A 22,631-nucleotide genomic window follows, 5' to 3' on the forward strand; every position below is an offset into this window, starting at 1 on the left:
TAAAATGCAATAGGACACATTTAGAGAAAAGGCAGCGGTTGGTTTTTGCATCTTCTGTGCTTTTTTTTATTTTTTGCTAGAAAAGTAGTGAAAAATATTGTAATAAACATAGTTCGTAATAATGCTAGTAATAATACAAATACATTTAAATTTAGAGAAGTATTAATACTCCAAGTACTAAAAATAAAAAAGTAGTAGTATAATCATATGTTCGACATTCTTTTTCAGGTTTCAAATTTTGTTTAAAAAGTGAATGACCCTATTGTCAGTAGACTTACAAAAATATGAAACATCTTAATTATACAAAATACATATTTAAAAGGTTAAAACATTTACTCACCCTTCTATGCATTATTTTTTATCTGTGGAACACAAAAGAAGATGGATGAGGACTAAGGAATACAAAGCTGCACAAACTTGAAACATCCATATGAAACACAGTTTAGATTGTTATATACTGGAAAGATAGAGAAGCCTGAGTCTTTCAAAGTGTCTAGACCGTGTGCTAACTGCTAGACTGTACCTCTGTAGCTGGAATCCGAAGCCAAGAATGCGGTAAACATTGTTTGTTTAAATAAGTGGGGAAGGTTGGAAGGATTAGTAAAAGATGATGAAGTTCCGCTTGCACCCTACCGCACCGCTTCCTGTTTGCACATTGCATCATATTGCATCTCCACGCACACCTTCTCATCTGTAAAGGATGTCAATAAGGAGATGTCAATAAGGAGGCTGGCTCAATCCATCTTAGAGAGGGGGAAGAGAGAGATGAAAAGACAGAGTGAGAAAGTGCACTTGAGGCAGAGACAGACAGGGAGTATATCCGGGGAGACTAAGAGTCTGTAATGAGTTGCTGCAAATTTCCATCCACAGGAGAAAAAAAAAAAGCCTGGAAAGATGCCTTTGTGCCTTGTCATTGTGAAGAGAGGTGCCATGCTTTCAGCGGGAGAGGCAAATGGGCTGAAAGTGAAGGGGGGGATGGGACGGTCTGTTAGACATCTCAGTATGCTGACAGATATTTGGGAGAACATACCCCGAGATACTATGTCATTATTTTGGATCAAAGTGTCATGCGGGTATATGATTTACACTCATAACAAAAGCAGCATCCAGAATGGATGAGTCGGCACTCCCTGCTGGAGCCCAGTGCTGGATATTACACTGATGTAAAGGTGTTCACATCGCTTATCTCCACTCGCGCCTGCCGAATGAGTCTCTGTGTGTATTAGTGAGTGTGTCTGTGTGGAAGAGAGAAACAGAAAGATGCATGACTATGGTGTAAAATGGCTCAATGGTGCTCATCCTGAGCTGTGAATATAACAGGTGAAGCACTCACTCACACTCACTTCATGTTCAACAGTGCAGCTACAGTCCTTTAGCATCTATCTATCTATCTATCTATCTATCTATCTATCTATCTATCTATCTATCTATCTATCTATCTATCTATCTATCTATCTATCTATCTATCTATCTGAAATTAGCAAACCACTAATTTTAAGAATAAGCAAATTCAGCATTATTAAAAATTCTAGATGCTACAAATAATGCTGTTTAAGGAATTAAATTAAAAGCAAAAGCTATTTTAAAAAATTACTTTATATTATGAATTTATGATATATTTAAAATGATGAATTATTTACACAACCATTCAAATGTTTGGGGTCAGAAATCAACGCTTATCCTTGAGCATTCAGCAGGGATAATTCACATAAAATGTGGCAGTAAAGATTTTCTATTCATAAAAGACTTTAAAAAAATATTAAGCAGCTGTTTTGCAGGAAGAAAACAAAGACTCTACCTGAATAACCTGTGCATGTCACATCCATTTATCTGAAAGCTAGCAAACCAGCACAGGTTTGTACATACTGCTATTATCTTGCGTCAAGATGACTCTCCTTTTCCATCGCAAGTGAGGCCAGGTGGATATAAGGATCCGTTTGAATGAAAGGAGTGAATGTCTTTTAGCCGAGGCATTTGAATTAGAATAACATCCCACAGGACTAACTTCTGCTAGCTGTGGCCATTTGAGTGTCATTAGTTTCTATGGCTAAATTGTCCTTTGAAAATGCAATGTGGTAGTCAATGCCCCCCACCCACGCATTACCACAATCACACATACACCTTCTATTATGACCAGTCTGCTTCCTGTAAAACATCCAAGCAGATTGTGAATCTATGAAACAAGCATACGCAGGCACACACTGCGGGTTGAGAAGGATACTGTAACGTCGAAAGAGCTATTTATAGTGGACAGAGTATCTGATCAATTCCCAAACACCACAGGCCAACAACAAACAACCCAAGTCTTCTTGTAAAAGAGAACTATCAAAGTACACACATACACAATACAGTAGATCAGAAAGGAGTGTCACAGTAGGAATGCGGCCTTACATTAGCAAACAACACAAGAGTGCCCTGCCCTCTTTGCAGGCATGCAGATATGCATGAAAGGACAGGTTATTTAAATCTTATCATCATGCTAAAAGGCAGCGAGTTCTGACATATGATGACCGTATGAATTATTAACATAGTTTCTATTAATGTATGCATAATTAATCACACACAAAGTGAATGAAGCTTATAGTCCTTAGTATATGTAGATTGAGTCTTTTACAGGATCAAACAGAAGGGCATTTTCTTTCTCGGTTAACGGTGCAGCTGTTGATCTGGGAAATACCCGTTCCTGCTTTTGTTGTTATGAGAGCTTTGTGGTTGTTTTCTTAAAGGAAATATATCTGCTGCAGTTCGCAGGAAAAGCAACTCTGAATGAATGAGGTAGGGAAGCGTATTGTGTTTACTCATTTGTAACACACTGTTTCGTCCCCATGGAACACAGCTTTAGTTAGTGGAATAATGCAAAGCTGGGTATACAGATATTTTTTCTGCAATTGTTTTTCGAAAAACAAATCACTTTGGATCAACTAAGTAAAAAAAATATAGCCAGTTTTTAAAGCTCAATAAGCATTTACCCTTGGAAATGGTTCCCTTTCATAATAAGATGGATTTGAAACATGCCAAATTGAGTTGTGTGTGAATTGACAGGTGATGAAGTGGAATGATCTCGAGGATATGGCAGCTTATTTGTCACATGGGCTCCCGTAGCGATTGATTCGTTATAATTTGTGTTTGTAGGTAGCCGGCCGCTTTTAAACGTCAACAAGTCCTCATATTCATCACGGCTCCTGCCGGAGAGGCAGAAATAGAACACATAATCTCATCCCGATGCCAGGGTGAGCCTGAGGCGCTCCTTCACCTCCCTTTATACCGTCGAGCCTCCCCGAGGGCTCACATGGTCTGGAAGAGAAGGGGGGGGGGGGATCTATAATCTAGCAGATGGCAGAGGATCTATGGGAAATACTATAATCAGGGGTTGGCAACCTAACACTGGGATGAGGAGTGCCGTGTTTCTCTGAGCTGGGGAAGGAAGGATAAATCCACTCATACCAGGTGGGGAGATGAAGCTGCGGTGGTCCGTTCCTGTCGTCAGGGGTGCCATGTGGCTTAGCGATCCACACCACCAAAGAGGTGGTGTGGTGAAAAGAGAAGGCTTTGAGAAAGTAGGAGGCAGGAAAACATTGAAAATAAAAGTAAAGGAAGGCCTGCATGTCGCAGAAAGAAGAAAGGGAAAGTGCGTGATGTCTGCGAAGAGCAACTCCATGTTGAGATTGGCTTTCAGTGTGCCGGAGGGTATGAGACTCCCCTGCTCCATTCACGCAGTCAAACGGCACAAACATAATTTCTCCGCAGCCTCACTGCAGCACTACATTTGTAGACATATAGACATCTCCTAAGCCTCCGTGGAAAATGCCACCCTTGCTACAGGCTCATTTCTGCTCCTATCACTAAGCCCCACTCAACAAAGCCTGTCTCCATTTTTTTTTTAAATAGCTATGCGCTACCTGCCTTTGCCTCATGATAACCTCTCCTCAGTAAGCTCCTTGTGGATGGAGGTAAATAAACAACAGAACTCATTATGAGTACCGATTTCCTCCCAGCACTCTGGGGACTGTGGAAATAAGCCTTAAGATAACTCAGAGCACCGAACTGCTATTAAAATTAGTAAATGGAATGGTTTTATTTTAATTGAGGTCCTTCATATTGCTTTTCTTTTAGTTCATGTAATACATTTTGCTTTTTAAAAATAATTTGTATTTAGCCACAGCATTTGTATTCAGTGGAAGCGCAGTGAGAATATGCTTTTCCGCCTCTGACTGTGACATATTAGGAGCATTTGTACTTGTATTAGGAGCAAGAAAAAGAAGAGTCGCTTGATCTTCAAAACACGTTTTTCGTCCCCAACCACTCCCTAAAATGAAAAAAGAAGATGCTTCAAGCCTTAATTTAACTAGTTTTGTGTGCTGAAATCAGATTTAATAGGCATTTTATCTACGGTTGTGAAAACAAGGGTACAGACTGATAATTATGAATTGCTGTTATAGTGTGCAGTTTTAATTACTGAGAAGAGATAATACATAAATTGCAGCAGAGGTGTGACAAGCATGTTTTTTTTTCCCATTCCCTTGCCACCTGAAGAACTCCTGCTCCACTCACTCGGTGCATCTGGCCCCCGTACAATGAATGCTCTCACATCCGGACTACGGAACCAATTGTCACGCTGAGAAGAAGGCAAATCAAATCTCACAGCGGCAACTAAGCGAGGAGATTGTTTTTCCTCTCTGCTGGCTGAAGTTGGAGGAGTTAGATGGGGAGGGTTGTTGGGGTTAGAGGCTGCGGGTTAGAGAGAAAGAGAGAGAGAGAAAAAATGAGGTTAGGGTCTCGTTTACTGCCCCCTTTCCATTACTTTCCTCTCTGGACCTTCCGCCTCCGTTCACAGAGCTCTTACGGTGTGATTTGGCCCACCAGACCCTCAAGTATGTGGGAAGAAGCACAACAATAATTAAGGGGATAGGGTGACACCGGCCGCCAAACTAGGGCCGCCCAGATCATAACAACACATTGTAGAACCTGATTAAGTAGCCATTTGTGGCAGCTTGTCTGTAGTTTAAGCAGCCCTCATCTCCGAGCCTGAAACCCGACCCCTGTGTAAGAAATATTGATAGCCCTTATGATTTGATGGCGGTCAGCGGTGTAGGCATACAGTACATTACTTTACAGGAAGATTGCCGCTAATGCATGGAAGCTCTCTGGCATAAAGACCTCTAAGGGCTAAGGGCGCCTCTTAAATGCCCTCAGGCCATCAACCTGAATTAATGAAAAACACAAAGCAGCGTTGCGCAATACAATTGATTTCCCTTTTTGGGTGAAGCTTACTAATTATGGCGATCCATTAGCGAATCATCACCACACATCAATAGATGCTTTTGTTGTGGAATAATGGCACTTATCTATCACGTTCTTCAAAGAACATGTTGATATCTGCTGGAATACGGTACTGAAGCTTGTTTCGTAATCTCCAGCAGTGAGATGTCTCTGTGGAACAGCAGCCGCATTTGCATAACTGAAGCTATTACTCCAATTAGCCCACTCTGATATAAGCAGAGAGATCAAAATGTCAACAGAAGGAAATCTGCTGAGATGACTGAGCCTGCATCATCGATAGCGACTCTTCTCGTAAAAGGGTCAGCGATCTGCACAGCATAACTGCATTTGAACAGGGCTCTCATTTGTTTTAAGTGTCATGGCTGAGGAGAGCGAGAGCAAAGCTTCATATGTGCAGATACACAAGAAGGACAACCTTGGAATCTCGCTCTCCCAGCAGAGCTCCGAATAGCGCTGCTCAGAACCAATTATGGGCCGGCCACACGAAGGCAGATCATTTGGAAATTTGTATACTGTCTTTTTTAATGACGCTTTCCCCTTGTTACTCAGTCCATTGCTGTTCATTAGTCTTTTTGTGGACGACCGTGGAGATGGAAAGGCTTTGTAATGAGTTCTCACAGGGACTAAAGTAGAGCACAGGTGGCATAAAAAACAAAAAACAAAATTCTCTACTTACATATATATATATATATATATATATACACCTGCCCTGTTAGAGTACTGAAATACTTGCTCATGCCCATTACTTTGATATTAATGGAGTCAAGCTGGATAGGAACAAAGAGGCAAATAACTACCTTGTGAGCTGCAACGAGAACAAACAAGAGTATGTTCCAAATTGAGGTCTACTAATATAATGTTAATTAAAATGGCTTTTTACAAATTATCTCCTTGATTACAATGACTTAAGGTTTAATTAGAGCCATAGCAAACACCCACGCAGGCAAGAACATACACACCCCACACGCACACATACACACAAAAGAGAGCGTTAACCTCCAGTGGGTCCAGATTTCACCAGCCCCAAAATCTCAATTAGATGCCTGGTCAGCCGTCACTTGTAATTAAAATATTATCATTCGTGGTAGTAATTAGAGAGTGTGGAGGTGAGACGGTACGCAGCAGCTCATTGACTGGTGATGGAAGAAGGTCTAAGGTGGGCAGTGATGAGCATTACTACGCTGTAAACCAAGAAAGAATTTGTGAAAACTGTAAAAGTGGGATTCAATAAATCTTTTTTGAAATTAATTCCACTAAGTCGTGGAATTAATGGTTAGAGAGTCGGACTCGTAATCGAAAGGTTGCGGGTTCGAGTCCCCGGCCGGCAGGAATTGTAGGTGGGGGGAGTGAATGTCCAGCGCTCTCTCCACCCTCAATACCACGACTGAGGTGCCCTTGAGCAAGGCACCGAACCCCCAACTGCTCCCCGGGCGCTGCAGCATGGCTGCCCACTGCTCCGGGTTTGTGTTCACGGTGTGTGTGTGTGTGTGTGCATTTGTTCACTACTCACTGCTGTGTGTGTGTGTGCACTTGGATGGGTTAAACGCAGAGCACCAATTTCGAGTATGGGTCACCATACTTGACAATACGTCACGACTTTACTTTTTACTTTACTTAACATGTCACTTTTAAGTGTTTACGGTTGTTGACGTGCACATCTTGCACTGTAGGGATCTCCTAGCCACTGTTGATATACACAGATGGGGGAAAAGCACATGTGTTTGAGATCATAGATCTTTATGCAGAGTTATTCCATCTGCGATTATGATAGCTTGTATCTGTCTCCCAGCAGTTAGTCTGAATGTCCCTGGATGACGGCATAATCATTGGTCGTGTTGCACTGTCTGCATTAACCTTCTTATCGTCTGAGTGACTGCTGTTGTCAGGGGGGGCTGATGGCAAGACATACCCCTGGAAGGAAGCCATTGACTTCTTTTTCTATCTCGGTTTAGAATCAGCTAAAATTGAAGCTGAGAGAGGAGGCAGATTTCTCCCCATGAAAAATACCTGAATTTTGAATCTAACTTGCCAGTTAGATTACAGATTACAATTACAAAATTTAATGAACGTAGGGAATAATATTTAATCATCATTATATGCACCAATAGAGCAATAGTCATTACCAGCAATAATTATTTACATATATTTGTTCACCAAATAACACTAAATATGAAACTTGCCATTTGGAGACCTTTTGACCATGCAGAAGAATCACTGAGTTATAGAGTTCTAATTCAATTGAAAATTTGAACTGGCTGATGGAAATGAATAGAACTTACCGAGGTTTAGACCATTGACTTAAGAACATGTAATTGTAAGTAATTGTAATCTGTCTTAACGCTCAAGTCAAAAGACATTTCGCAAAAGAGGATTGTGAAATTAGTCATGCTGTTTGCAAAATTCAATGGCCAAATATAAAGTGCATTAAAGTCTCTGCATAATTCATTATTTTGCTTAATTTCACAACACTAGTAATACAACCACAAATATACATAAATGATACATATCACCCAGTTCTACTGTGTAATTCTAGTCATTTATTCAAAAAGCGCTGCTTTCCAGAAGACTCTGAAGTCTCTTTTTCAATGTGGGTCAAAGAGTCATCGTATGCAGATCATTGAGGCCTTTTCATCTGCATTTGTGAAGTTGAAAAATCCCCCAGTATGCTCTTAATTTCCTTCCTCCGTTTATTTCTTTCTTTGATATGTTTATATTGGCATCCTCAAAAGCGGTGTGAGGAAAAGCAGCACTGGAAGAGAGGAAACTTTCTTCTCTAACCATCAACCCCTCCCCTATTCCCCTATCTGGCTTAATGACATTTTGAAGAGCGTGGTCTGACTAAGGATGGTTTTGTGGGTGGGGGGAGGCTGGAGGAGTGACGACAGGAGCAGACTCACTGCAGCAGAACAGGCCACATGTGCTTAGAAAGAGAATGGGAGAGTTTGCCTTTGAAAGCCCAGGCAGCTAACTAGAGTCTTTGTGTAAAATAACATTTCTATTGAAAGGCAATTACTGGTGACATTATTTTGGTTGCTGAATAATTCAATTCATTTTTGTTCTCTCTCTCTTTCTTTTTCTTTCTCTCTCTCTTTAATTCTGTCTCTTTCCCCCAGACGGAGAATTATTCCATTGACTCCAGTTATGTAAACAGCAGAGCACACCTAATTAAAAGGTATGTCTTTATAAAGCAATCAGATTGGCTTATCTCACTCATTTTGATGCGTTCTTAAAGCGGTCAGATCATACCTTTTTTTTACTTTTACATGTTCTGTTTGATGCAGCTCACCATTTAATAAACACCCTGTTTCCATGTCTAATTAGCAATACAATTTATGTACTATATATTCCGCTTTCTCTTGGACAGACAAGTTTTTAATGTTTCAGGTTTCTGATCTTAGATATTTCAGAATGAGACATTTTTGCATATTAGTGTCAATGGATAGACGTACAGATATAGTACAGTGCATTAGTACAACAATCTCTTTAACTTACAAAAAAAAAATGCATGACACTTTTAAGACAGCATTTGTCATTAAAAAATAAATACAGTTTTTGGCTCATAAACCATCTTAGGGTTTGGCCACATACTGAATGCAAGATATTAATACTCAACATGTTTATAAATGGCCAGTGTTAAGCTTTAATAATTCTGTATCATAAGTGATTAAGCACATCCTCATTGAGTAGTTTTCCTTTCTTCCCCAATATGAATAATTCCATCAAATCCCTGCAAAAACGTGTATACATATTACATGTTAGAGAATATTAAAGCTGTAGCCCAGAGCGAAGGCTTGGGCGGTTAATCTACATCCATGTGGATGTTAATCAGATAGCTAAATCTACAAGAATTTAAATCCCGGAATTCCAGAGGATTCTTGCTCAGTACACACAAGGAGGGCTTTGTAAGGCCACAGAGATAAGGAAAAGGTAACCTTAGTTTGCATTGTGGAAGAAAAAACAAGGACAATGGATCCTTTGTACTGGCAGGACTTGGCCAGCATTCTTCAGTCCACCTAAAAGGAAGCTATTGACTGACACGGAGCATTGGCATGCAGACATCCCTAATGAAGGTCCTCGGCCACCTGGGGGCCCGGCTACTACAGATGTGCACCGGGACCGCAATGTCTCTCTTACCTGGAGCAAAAAAAAACCCATTCCAGTTTACCTCAGTACTGCATTTTTCAAACCAATTACAGCAATTTTATCTTCTGAAAAAAATCATTGCCTATGTTTACATAAACAAAGAGTATTCAAGTGTCGGCTGTTTGGCTCTGCGACACTACAAAGAAATCCCCTCCGGAGCCTGTGGGCGAACAGACTGGGACAGGTGCAATTAGACTGATAAAATCAGAGGCTGCACTACCACCATTGCAATGACATTGCTAGAATCCTTCGCTCTCTCTCCCTCCCTCCTCTCTTTCTCCTTAGATGAGGCTACAGAGATGCTTTTGTCTATGTATGTCAGTGTGTGTATGTGTACGCATGCGTTTCTGATCCTCACTGTTGCTTCAGAGGCAGAATGTGTTCCACTGGGCTAACTATCAAATTAAGGGAAATCAGGCTTGTGCACTGCAGCTGTCAATTGGCAGCTTTTTCCCTCCTCTCGATCTTTTATGTCAGTAAATGAGGGTAAAGAGGGAAAGAACAGTTTGCTCAAATTGTTACACCTATACTTAAAAACTTCCAGAAATGTATGTGACCAAAATAAGTTCTCCTTAATAAGACAACGTGACCTGATTTTTTTATACCGAAAACCCCACAAAATCAAATGATTGTAACTTTTTGGAAAAATGTAAGTCTTTCTTTTCCAGGAAAATTCACTATAAATATTGATAGCTCATCTTGTATGCAGTGGTGTAAAACAAGATGTCTGTTTTTTTTTGTTGTTTTTTTCTTAAGATGTCACATTTGACATGAAGATATTTTTTAAAGAGATTCTTTTTTGTTCACCCACAAAACAAAGTTTTGCCATCATTTACTCACCCTCATGTCATTCCAGAAGGTGAATGTTATAGAATTTTTGAATATATTTTAAAAGTAATACAGGTCAGTCATTTACTGTAAGTATTCTGAAGCCATTAGATGTCACGGAGTCAGGAAGAAAAAATATTCACCTCTGCTGTTGCTCTCAAATAAAACATGTCAGCACTGTTATTAATTACTTACATTATCATCACATGATGTTCCTCACACAAAGCCACAAAGTCTAATGGACCACTTTTAAATCCTGTTTTTATTTTTGATCATTTTGGTCCTTAACAGCCTTAATCAATTCATTTTTGTTACAGAGCAGCCAGGATATTTTTCAATAGTCACATTTTGTGTTAGATATATAAGACAGTGTTATTAAAGAGTCTTGAATTTCTGAGCACAAAATGAGAGTGCTTAAATTAAGATAGAGTTTTCATTTTTGGGTGAACTATCCCTTTAATGCTTCTACAACTTACAGATATTCAAGACGGTTTGCTGACATAGTCTATATAAAATGTAGGAACTTTGACCACAGCAACACATAAGAGCTCTGAACAGCCATAGATCATTCACCCCTGATCCTTTACCCCACCATTTCAGAATGTGAGAAAAGCCACATCTTTTCAGCTTTACCATCTGTGCAGCTAAGAGCTAAATAAAGGTAGCACTGGGCGAAGAGACTAAAAGAATGATTAAACCAAAGTTGACAGTTAAATAACACTTCCCTTCTTACTCTCTCGTTTTTTCTACTTCACCTGGCTATAGCACGTCAACATTTAAGGACATGGAAGGAAACAGTCTGAAGGACAGTGGCCACGAGGAGAGCGACCAAACCGACAGTGAACATGACGTTCAGAGAGGGCACTACGCCGACACAGCTGTCAATGACGTACTGAATATGACCGTACCCCCCAACAACTCACAGCTACCTGACCAAGGTAAGTCAGAAAGGTCTCGACTAGCTGAAAGCATCCAGAAAAAAAGTATCAAGCAGGCAGAGTCGGCCTTGAGGCGCCTTGCTAATGCACAGGCAGCACTTCTCTTCCTGGCGTGTCTTTGATACAAGCCCGGGAACATTATTGACGAATGTGAGCCACGTCTACAGTCGACTGCAACACTTCAGATCCAGACCTAAATGGCAGCAATTAGGCTGACAAAGGTTGAAGGTGGAAATCTACATGTCACGCAGTCTCCTCATGCATAATTCACGCGGATCATTTAGCAGGGAATTAATGTTGATGTTTCTTTTTTTTCGACTGCCATTAAAGACATCCTGTTGGCAGGAGTCAGTAGGAGGTCATGTTCACTCTCAGCTACTGCCACTCAATGCTACAAAGTTATAGAGCGACGAGTGGCAGCGCTACAGAGAATCAAAGCGCAGAGAAGACCAAAAGAGGGCTCCAAATAGTTTTATTGCACCGATTGTTTTGTGTTGTCATGCTCAATCAGCCTTTGATCTGTATAATTTAGAACAATGGAACACCTCCAGCGGCCGCTAATAGTCAATAGCGAGAACTCTATTCTTGTCGGACGGAAATTAGTCAACCAATTTTCTGAATTACAATGAGAGCTTGACATTTGCTGAATAGAAAGAGAGCAGAATAAAGAGCATTTCTGAGGGAGACGAGGTCATTAAAATCAGCAGAACGGTCTCTCAGATTGGAGTTTAAAGAACATGAGGCATTGTGGCTTGCCTGCGATGTGCAAAATCAAGCCTTGCTGCGTCTGACTCATAGTACTGCTTACAAATCTCAGTGTCCTGCTTGGGGAAGAAGAGCCTAATAAGAAAGCTAAGGAAGAGAAAAGACTGAGTTAATGGCTATAAAATAATTTAGCTTTTTCCTCCTCATTGTGTTTTTTTCCCCTCTGTAAAGCAGGAGCCTGAATTATGTAGAATTGGCAGGTGAACCAATTAAGATCTCATTTGGTCCAGATCGTGTACTCTATGGCTAATTCCAGCAGGCTAATTAGCCGGTTTGTTCTCCAGATGAATCGCAAGATATATGGCTACCTGGCAACCGGAGAGGAGGGAACTTCCTCCCATTTACATTTTATATGTAAATGCGTCAGATGCATCAACAGATTTGTTTGAGCGTCGTTAGGCTTGCCGCGGCGTCTGTGTGTTGTCTGAGCTATGGAAACCGCTGAGAGGAATTACAAGCCTCTGGGTTTCCATGATGGAGATCTCTCTGCATTTCTTCCACTGCCAACTTCCTGTCAACGTATAATGAACAATGATTAGCGAGTCTCGTGACTACAGTTTAAGCTGTTGTAGATATCTCTCTGTAAGAGAAATGCATATATAGGACTCATAAAATGCACTCTGACAAACCCTCAGCTCGGCACTCACATAATTGGACACAATTAGAAAAATGTACACAGAGAATGTTACAAGTAGATGAAGCCTTTCTAGGTCAGCCATTTTATCATTAGCAAAGCTCTTATCTGCTCATGAGCAAGCAAACATTGAAAATAAAGGATAGCAGATAAGCAAAATGAACAAGCACTTCAACGCCGCTGTCATCAGTTTTAACCAAAGCCATTAGACGGTGACAAGTATCAGATACTAATGTCATTTTGAGGCATGTCTTCTATCATATTATTCTGCAGCAGCTACAGGCCCTTTGTCCCCAATGAAATGCAGTGCAGTGAACGTACGGCTCTCATTTTAATGCTTTAAATGTCTTTAGCTACATACAGTATGTGCCAAAGCCTGTTGAAAATATGAAATGAACTGACCATTGTCCTTACATATCCAGTAATGTGACCCTGGACCACAAAACTTACCCTGGACCACTTAAGTCGCTGGGGTATATTTGTAGCAATAGCCAAAAATACATTACATAGGTCAAAATGATTGATTGTTCTGTTATGTCAAAAATCATTAGGACATTAAGTAAAGATCATGTTCCGTGAAGATATTTTGTAAATTTCCTACTGTAAATATATAAAAACTTAATTTTCAAATTTCAGATTTTCAAATAGTTGTATCTAGGCCAAATATTGTCCTATCATAACAAACCATACATCAATGGAAAGCTAATTTATTCTTTCAAGAAATGTGAATTAAATGTAATTTGTTGTCCATGGTCACAAATGGATTCATTCTTCATTTAAATCTATGCGGTCTTATATAGTGCAACTGTCCCCGAAAAAAGTAACAATTTAACAATAACTTCTAAACCTTCAAAGACAGACCTATCAATAGCTATGAGGTTTTTAATCAATGGTATATGCTTTTGTCGAAGTCATCAGCGTACATTATTGTATTATCTTCTACATTATCTCAAAGTTTACAGTGTTGTGATTCATCTTGTAGCTGCTCGGTTTGGTTCGTGGCTTATAATGCCGCTGAAAAAGTACGTGGGTGGTGTTGCACTTTAAAAAGTTGCTTGCTGACTCATGGACTGAATTGGCCCAAAACACAATACCCAGGATGAGAATTTCAATCCCAGGACAAGACTGAGAAACCTCAGCTAGACCGTTTGCTGAACATTCTGATAGAACCTCCAGGCAACGCTTTTACCATATTTTTGGGGTATAAAGTGCTACACTAGTGTCTAGTGTTAGTGTAATAAATTTAGACAATCACAGAATCACTGACAACCAATACGAGGCAGAATTCCCAGCTAGAAAATAGACACATTCATTCACCAGGACACTGAGGAATATATCGGTTGTAGTGGGAATACCTCTGATCTACCGTTTTACTGTTCTAGTACAGTGAAACAAGTTTAAACTGCAATTGCCAAAGGACATAAACAGAGACTCTGGATATAAAGACTCTTCTTTGTTGCCCCGTTTTGCTTTTGTTTTTAACAAACAGAGGCAGGAAGTTGAGGGATGGCAAGCTCCCTCCCGTCTCGTTCCCCAGGCTCCCGAGCAGTGTAAATGTTTATGATTCACGCAGCTCTTTGAAAAGGTAATGTTTGCACCAGGGACACAGTGGTACCTCTGATTTAAAATGGCTCCTCCCCGATTTCTCTTTCCATTGTGAGATGGAGTGTTAGAACGGGGGGAAAAAGCCCTCTTAGGACTGTAGTCTCTTAATACACAATACACAAACACTTCCTCAGGGGTGCTTCCTTCATAGCCTTTTTATTCTATTACCAGGATCTATGTCTCTTTCCTGCAGTTTGTGCTCCTTTTTTTCAAGAATACGGCAATTTATGGTGGCTTCTATGGCACGAAACATTGCACTTATCGGGAGATGGCATATCCTTGACAGGAAATCGTGGGAGATGGTGCTAACGCTACTGTAGCAGGCCCGTGGTGGTCAAGAGCCAAGACTAATGATTGCATTAGGGCAGAATTACCTACAGTGCTCAGTGAAACGGTGATGAATATGTTACGGTGTGGACGTCACTGACTGAATCCTTCCCTCTGTGCTTAAAGCCTCCCTGCGTTGAATTATACATCAGTTTACAAGCAAAAGACTCTTGAGAATGATGGTACCTTATATAAATAGCATATAAACAGGAAAAATACTTGTGCGTTTACTTTCCGCATCACTTCAAGTGCATTTACAGGCCCAAACGAATCTCTGAATCTCAAGAACCGTCTGCTGATTTTGTTTGTTTTAGGCCAGAGGTCTGGTTGAAGGCTATTTGTAGAGTTTCCAGTCCCACCAGACAAAATGACAGTCACCATTAAGCTCTTCTTCTGCTCTCTCTTTTTTCCCACCCCCCGAGGAGATTGAGGAGCTTTGGCAGCTCAATTTGCAGCTGCTGAGTTCCAGCATGTTCCACTCAGAGTGTCCCCGACCCCGGGAGTCTTTTATTCATCAATTCCTCTGTCCCGTGGGCTTGTATCTCCTCCCATGCCCTGGGATTTCACACTCCCTCCACCACCCAGTACCCCATCAGCCGACTCCGGCTTCTAATTGATTTTGATGAAATTGATAAAAGAGTTTCCCTTTTTGTCTCATCACCCCCCATGGACCCCCCACCTATTCCAAACCCCTCCCCCTCAGTCACCCTCTCGTTTTCTGGAATCCGCTATTGGCAAGCTCTGTATACGTGCCTGTACTGCTCAACTTCCCAGCCAGTTTTTCTCATATTAAAGGAATTGACAAGTATAAATAACAGTTTTTGGTCTGCAGTCTCACCCTAAACTTTTAGGTGAACATTTCTTTTTTTGCGTGGGGTCCTCTGATTGCCTAATGCAAATGCTGACAGATGTCAAAATGAAGTCAGGAACAGAGAAAGACAGAGAGAGGACTCAGAGTCAGGTATGCAGGGTGCAGAGAGCAGGTGAAATGATGTCTTTGACAGTTTGGTGCGGTTTTCTCTCGACTCTGAACTGAACTGCAGCCTCAAGGGTGCATCATGACAGCTGACTTCTCCTAAAAAACTAATATTAACATTTGACTGAATCAGACATTAAAGGCTCACTGAATTCCTGTCTATTATGAGACACGTACACATATTTTTAAAAAAAGCTATGTTATTGAGATTGAGGCTATTGGTGGAATTAAGAGTGTTTGAGAAGAAAGGGTTTTGAAGGGATGAGATGAAAAATGTGAATCACGATGATTAAACAATTTCAATGAAAACATACTGTTGTCAAAAACATTACAACAAATAACACTGGATTAAAAATTCTCTGGCAAAGAATTTGAATAATAAAAAATCTAGAAGGAATATTATGGTTTAAAATAATCCAATTTTACATTTAAATGTAAATAAACATAAAATGTTTCAATATTTGGTTTATTTTTCCATTTGTTATTTTCAGTTACTACAATTAAAGGACCAAGACTAAAAAAAAAGAGAAAGAAAGAAAGAAAAAAAAAAAAGAAAGAAGGAAGAACACTGGCTGTATGTGATATATTCTTGTGTTAAAAAAAAGCAAGCTAGGCAGAGCACAATGGATTTGAACAGAGCATGTATATTGGCCAGGTCCATATGTGTAAAAGACTAGCGATTAAATAAAATAGCACAGACAGAGTGCCTGTGTGAACGTCCCCTTAAATGTGCTGTTTATTTTCCTGCATTCAAGCATTTTTCTCTCTATAAGGTGTCAGAGTATTACTGCAAGGTGTTGGAGCTTAGCTCTTAGCGGTTACCTTCACAACAGTGTGTAAAAATGAGGAAATTAATCGTGTTTTTATTCAGAGCTTTCACGCCGTACTGTGGCAGGTAGGCCTTGAGGTCGTTCTCTTTGAATGTGTGCCTTTCTCTCAAAAACATCTCATACAATCACATAACTCTGAATAGCACTGCTCTGCCTTGAACCCCCAGTCTCCAAAACCCTTCTTCTGAAGACTCAGAATGGGGTTTAATCAGCTCAAGAGGGGGCTTCTTATCTTTCTGCACTTGTTATGGGTAGCTTATTGAACATATCAGATGGGGGAAAAAAGGAGCGGTTCATTATTTCTAGGGTTGGCAATGAGGCTGATGTATCTCATTGCGAACCCTCGGTTGACAGCTCATTTTCTAGACAATCCTGGCTTTGATTCACAGAAAGTGAGAAAGAGAGCGGGACGGTGAGGAAAAGAGGGCTCAGGATTCCATTGCTTATTCAGGACCAACGCTTGTGGCTGTGTTTTAATAATCTCCTCAGAAAACAGGCTGAGTCCCAATTGTTTGTTGAACACATATGTAACTGGGTGCAATTTGGTGCAGATAGGAATGCTGGGAGATTGGCCTCGTGCTCAACATAGAGGAGAAGATTAAGGCAAGGTAATGTGCTGTTTGATAGTCACGGTGAGAAAGAACCGCAGCTCTTCAATCTCAAGTCAATTTGGGAGACAGAAGGGAAGGAGAAATGAAAAAGCGTGCGTCTAAGGGTTAATGAGAGAGAGATTGTAAAAAAGGAAAAGCATTGAGTGAGGGTTTTAGCTGGAGAGACAGATAGGTCAGCTGAAACGCGGCGCCACGCCGTCTGCAGTGTGCCAAATTGTGCTATCCTGATTGATCTGTGTTTTTGGAGAGTTGTCTTTAACTACCCTGGATTTCTTGCCCACCCACCTTTCATCCTCATGTCCATCTGCTCCGTACCCTCCTGGCCCTTCCTGACTCGTGGCCCTCATCCAAACCCACATTACTTTCTCTCTCTCGCACTCATGAAAATCCACAGGTAACAAAGCCCTGGGGCAAAGAATCCTCTAGGGTGCCGAAGGTAAAATGAAGCTAACCACACCGCATCCCCAGCTGTGCTCTAACTGGAACATTACTAATAGTGAGGTGAGACAAAGTCCATCCCAGTGGAGGGCTCTTGCACCCTCTCCATGCGTAATGGGCTCATTGTAACAACTGCTACTGGGGACCCCAGGTCTCCAAGTAAGCATTTCTTGTATCCCGCCCCAGATTCTTCTACCCAGGTGGAGCAGTGCATTGCTCAACAATTAGGATGGTCTGCTGATCAGTGCGAGACATTTCTGGGCCAGTTGACAAAAGTGCTGCCCTGCCGCTGAGAAGTTTACATTCACTGATCGTTTAAATCTATCTTCATGCCATGGAAATGTAAACATTTGGTTTTCATATTTTGTAAAACATTTATTCTGCACTGTACACATTTATTCTGCATTGTTGTTGGACATTATGCTATGGAAGCCCTTTTCCACAACATAAGAATAAAATGCTTTGGTAAGTCAAAAATATAATTTTGAAGTCAAAATTCTGACATACTATGTCGATTCTGAATTAAAATGTCAAAATTATGAGATACAAGTCAATAATGATAAATCATAATTATGACAAGTCAGAAATATGAATCAAAATTTGTCATAGTTTACACGTATAATTTAGCTTTTCATCTCATAATTTACTTATATTTAGTTTTGATTTATCAAACCATGATTGTAATTTATTCCATATTCAAGTGGTGGAAATGTGCTTCAATATTCCACTGATATGTCGTCAAGATAATGTCATCTATAGATTGCTAACACAGATTTTGGTTTTGTCAAATTTCCTTCTTAATATTTTTTAATTTCATCCCATCATTTCCAGCAAAAGTGTGTTTATGAATTTATGCAGTTATATTACACTGTAGACATATCCAGGTTGTTGCAAATAAAAAAAAAATCAATCTTTTGTTTTGGAGTCAATGGAAGTATTTGCAGGGCCAGCACAAGAAAAAAATAAAATAAAATAAATATATATATTTTTGAGCCCTGTAGGGGTCATGTAAATTGCAGATTACACACAGAGAACTAGGAAATTTATCCAATCAGCGAAATCTCATCAGTGCCGATGCTGAGCTGAACCCGACCCTCATCCTCACAGCCGCTCTCTGTTTAACATGTATTGGATTGGACTGTGTGGCGAGTGCTGCCAAAAAAGTGAGCCGCGATCGGTGGGCAGGCGGTTTAATAGACGGTAGGATGAGAGATCCCTGCTGGCATGAAGCCCACAGCACCCACAGCAAGCCCCACTCAACTCCATTAACTCCCATTAGAATAGCTCAGCTCGCTTCACTAAAACTTGACATTCCTGATCCACGCATACGAACAAAACTACATGCGTGTCCACCAAAATGCACGCTGATTAAAAGAGTGGACTGCAGTCACAAAACACACCCACACTTATACAAACATGATAATCTGCTGCACACCTTATTTACTTTAGCAGATGTCAATTGTGTATTGCATTTTGTTTCTTGGATCGCTGGGGTCCGCTTACTCAAACAAAGAATAAACTGCAGTGGTCTTCTGACAAGTACATTGTACCCGACAGTTTTCTGTCCAGAAAACAAAGAGACATTTATCACTGCAGCTGGGTAGAAAAGAGAGAGGAGGGTGTGAGTGAACGAGAGAGAGAGGGAAAAAAAAGAGAGGAGAAAAAGATAGAAGGAAAATACAAGGGAGAACCGGCTGCTCTGTCACTGCGGCAGTGCGAGAATTTCTCTTTTAACCCCCTTTATAATAACGCAGCATGCATCTGAGTGCAGAGAAGCTCTACAGCATTCCCTTTCCCAGCTATATTTCCAGTTTTGTCTTCATACAGTCCATTATGGCATTCCATTTCTCCCGCATTACGACTCTTCCTGAATCGTAACAGTAAAATGATGCCTACTGCTCGTCTGAATTACAGCCATTACAAAAAGGTTAAAACCCTGGGCAGCTGGCCTTTCTGTATCCTGCCTCTCTGATGTATATTCATTTGCCCTGGTGTAAACATGAAATGATAGGCTGAAATGCATACGCACACGTACCATCAAACAGCCAACGACTGACAGAGTTCACAGGCATGCCTTCATCTCCTCACCCCTTCATCCTTCTGTCCTCACTGCATCCTCCCTCAGCCCATTGCATATGATCTCCGTGGGTTAAAATTCAGTTTAGTTTCCTCCTGCATAGAAATGACTTCAGATGGGCAGATAATCAGCTATTGATGAAAGATTAAAGACAGGAACTGGTGAGTGAGATCAGTTATGGCCACAAACCCTAGTAGCTTCCCCACCTTGCCCAAAGGCTTCATCTCTGTATAAAGTCAGCTTCACAACGCGGAAGACCTCAGCAAACCTTTTACGTGCAGATACCCTCCTTTTTCCTTTCAAAGCGGTCAGCTCTCCCCAGAGCTTAAGCAGCCGTTTTCCTCAGAGGAAAAAAATGTGGTGTGCATTCTGAGTGTGCCACTGCAACAGACTTTGTTTTCCTCCATGCTGCCTCTGTGGTCTGATTTCAAGGCTTCCAAAAAGTGGAGATTGAACTCAATCACTCTATCCTCTGGGTAGCCAATTAACCTTCATGGTTTTAGGGCTCTTGCCCCCAACCCCTTAAAAAGGAGGATAAAAACTAATGGGGGAGGCTGGCTGTTAAGTTTAATGGGAGACAAGGAGGCCTCAAAATGGGTTTTTTAATGATGCTCTCCTGCTCTCGTGCACTATCCATTAAAGAGTAGGCTGGAATGGGCTGCTGCACTGCAAGACTGGAGATCAACACAATCAATTGGGCTAAACATCGCAGCAGGGTCTCAGACCTTTTTTGTCTTCCCATGTTAAAGGATATTATGCAGTCTTACCCATTATTTCTGTCACATTAACATCACAACGTTCTAATATGTCTCCATCCTAATCTGAGCTGTCACTTACAGGATCCTCATTGGTGATAGATGTCTCATTCAATCTCAGGATCATTAGCTCCCATGTCGAGCTCCTCTCGTAGGCTTTGCTCCTGATCCTGAAGAATGCTACCCTGTTCTGAAATACAGAAATTAACAAAAAAATAATAATGGGAGCTAACTTCATTCTCTAAGTTTGGGGTGGGTAAGATGATGGTTTTGAAAAAAATATGCTATGCTCACCAATGCTGCATTTATTTGAACATTATCACTGTACGAACAGTAATAGTGAGAAATATTATTACTGTTTAGTTTTCTAGTTTTGTGATGGCAAAGCTGAATTTTCAGCAGCCATTCCAGTGTTTAGTGTCAGATGACTCTTAAGAAATCATTTCAATATGCTGATTTAATGCTCATGAAACGTTTATTATTATCAAGTTTTGTAAACATTAATATTTTTGTGGAAACCTTGATAAATTGTTACAGAATTCTTTAATAAATACACAGTTTTCAAAGCCCCAATCTCACTGAGCCTAAACGTTTTGAGAAAAACTGAAAAAAGTGGTTCAGAAAAGTAATCCTGCTAGCATCATTTGTTTGCACACAAATATTCTAATATTCTTGAAAACAATTCATATCTTTTTAAGTGTGATTCAAGTGCCCTAATACTTTCTGCAGACACTTTTTATAGCATAAATCCAAGCTGCTCACCCCTGCAGTCCAGCACCGCCCCAGTTGAGCTGGAATTGTGAAAGAGCACGAGAGGTGACTGGGGACCATCAGTAGGTCTTCTTAAGACGAGTGCTTTCTCTGTACTCTGTCTTATTCTTCTGTCATGGATAAGGGCATTTAATGTCACGGCCCTGCATGTGGCCAGGAGTGGGTACCAGGGAAATCCAATTAACTTCAACCACAGCAACACTGCCCACATTGTGCCTTTCGCAATCCCACCCACCCCTCTGGCACAACCGGGTGCCTTCCATCGCCAATGACCCACTAACTTCCTTTGACTCAACTCGAGTCTGACATTCGTCTATGCTGTTTTTCTTCTTGTTTGTGATCTCAGGGTTTTCACTGAGGAATACGCCCCACTGCTGAGTCTCTTCTCACTGCATGACTCATGCTTTCTTTAAGGTAAGCTTTCGCAGCATATAGCTGAGCAATCACATATGTCCCCTCCCCACCGCCTGGCTGCGATTCAAGGCAAGGTCTGCTGCCATTTCAGCTGCAATGCCGCTCCGCCTGTCAATTTTGCTCAGTACTACACCGCGTTTTGCGATGGCTGGCCGAGAGCTGCTGTTTTTGGCCATGTGGAGACTATTGAAATACTAATATAAAGGGAGACTGTAGGGATGTGAAAACAAATCGGGGTGTGGCGTCCCTGGTGAGAGGCCAGACGGTTAGCGACTTGCATGGCTATAGTGCACCTATAAGCATCAGGTGAGCCAGCAGGGCTCCTCCTATTGACTGCCAGCTCCTGTCATGCCGGGCAATGATGATATGATGGGAGGTGGTTCTTCCATTACAGGTAGCACTTTTCCAACCGTCTTTATATGCGAAGGTAAATCAACCCTGAAAAATAAAGATGAATGGGACGCTAACAAGCACTCAGACTGCATACAGTCTCCATGAAAAGATAGAATGTGAAAGAAGGAGAGAGGCAGAAGGGGCACGTGGGAAATAATGAGGGAGTCGGTTAAAAGAAAGTAGGAGAAAGACGCAGACGTGGGCATGAAGAAGACAGTAAGAGACAGAAGAGAAAGACAAAAGAATGAAAGAAAGTGAATGAGATAGGCCAACTTGAAAAACAAGATAAAACGGAATATAAAACGCATAGCCAAGACTGACACAGTGAACATGTCTGAATGAGAAGGCACACTGCATTAATTATGTAACAGAGTCTATGCAAGCAGGCCGCTCGCACGCGTCTCACAGGGAATGACAGTCTGGAGATATTAGTATTCAGCTGACGCATTTGGGCCCAGCTGTTGAAGAGAACACACATTGATTTTAGGCACTCAGGTTGCATTGTGTCCAGGTGCGTTTGTGTCAGTCTTAGCTTGACAGGAACAGGGCATCGGCTTTATTCCCACTGAATAAAACAAGATGCTTAAAAACAACCTAAAATCATTTCAATAGCACAATGGGAGGAAGATGAAGCAACAGCAGTCCGTGGGAGAGGAAGTTAACTCTTCTTTTGGGCTTTAAATAGCCACTTCTGCTTTGGTCAGTCCGTGAATCATTTGTTTTTTGATGATGTATATATGTTATATACATTAATACATAACACGTCTAATTGTATACACTACCGTTCAAAAGTTTGGGTTTAGAAAGATACGTTGACACTTTTATTCAGCAAGGATGCATTAAATT

The 22,631-nt window shown here is 40.9% G+C and overlaps 1 protein-coding gene across 3 annotated transcripts in view; it reads left to right on the forward strand.

Moving 5' to 3' along the window:
- LOC306853401 (protocadherin-19) overlaps positions 1–22,631 on the forward strand; it is a gene marked incomplete at both ends in the record, with an annotated part of 54,307 nt that overhangs the window by 19,116 nt on the left and 12,560 nt on the right. For all 3 annotated transcript variants that reach the window (XM_079390771.1, XM_079390772.1, XM_079390773.1), the window contains 2 exons: positions 8,394–8,452; positions 11,017–11,189. In XM_079390771.1, the coding sequence (XP_079246897.1) occupies positions 8,394–8,452; positions 11,017–11,189 (232 nt within the window). The remainder of the gene's footprint in view (positions 1–8,393; positions 8,453–11,016; positions 11,190–22,631) is intronic.

The sequence above is a fragment of the Barbus barbus genome (assembly GCF_936440315.1).
Source record: "Barbus barbus genome assembly, chromosome: 33".
Lineage (NCBI taxonomy): Eukaryota > Metazoa > Chordata > Actinopteri > Cypriniformes > Cyprinidae > Barbus > Barbus barbus.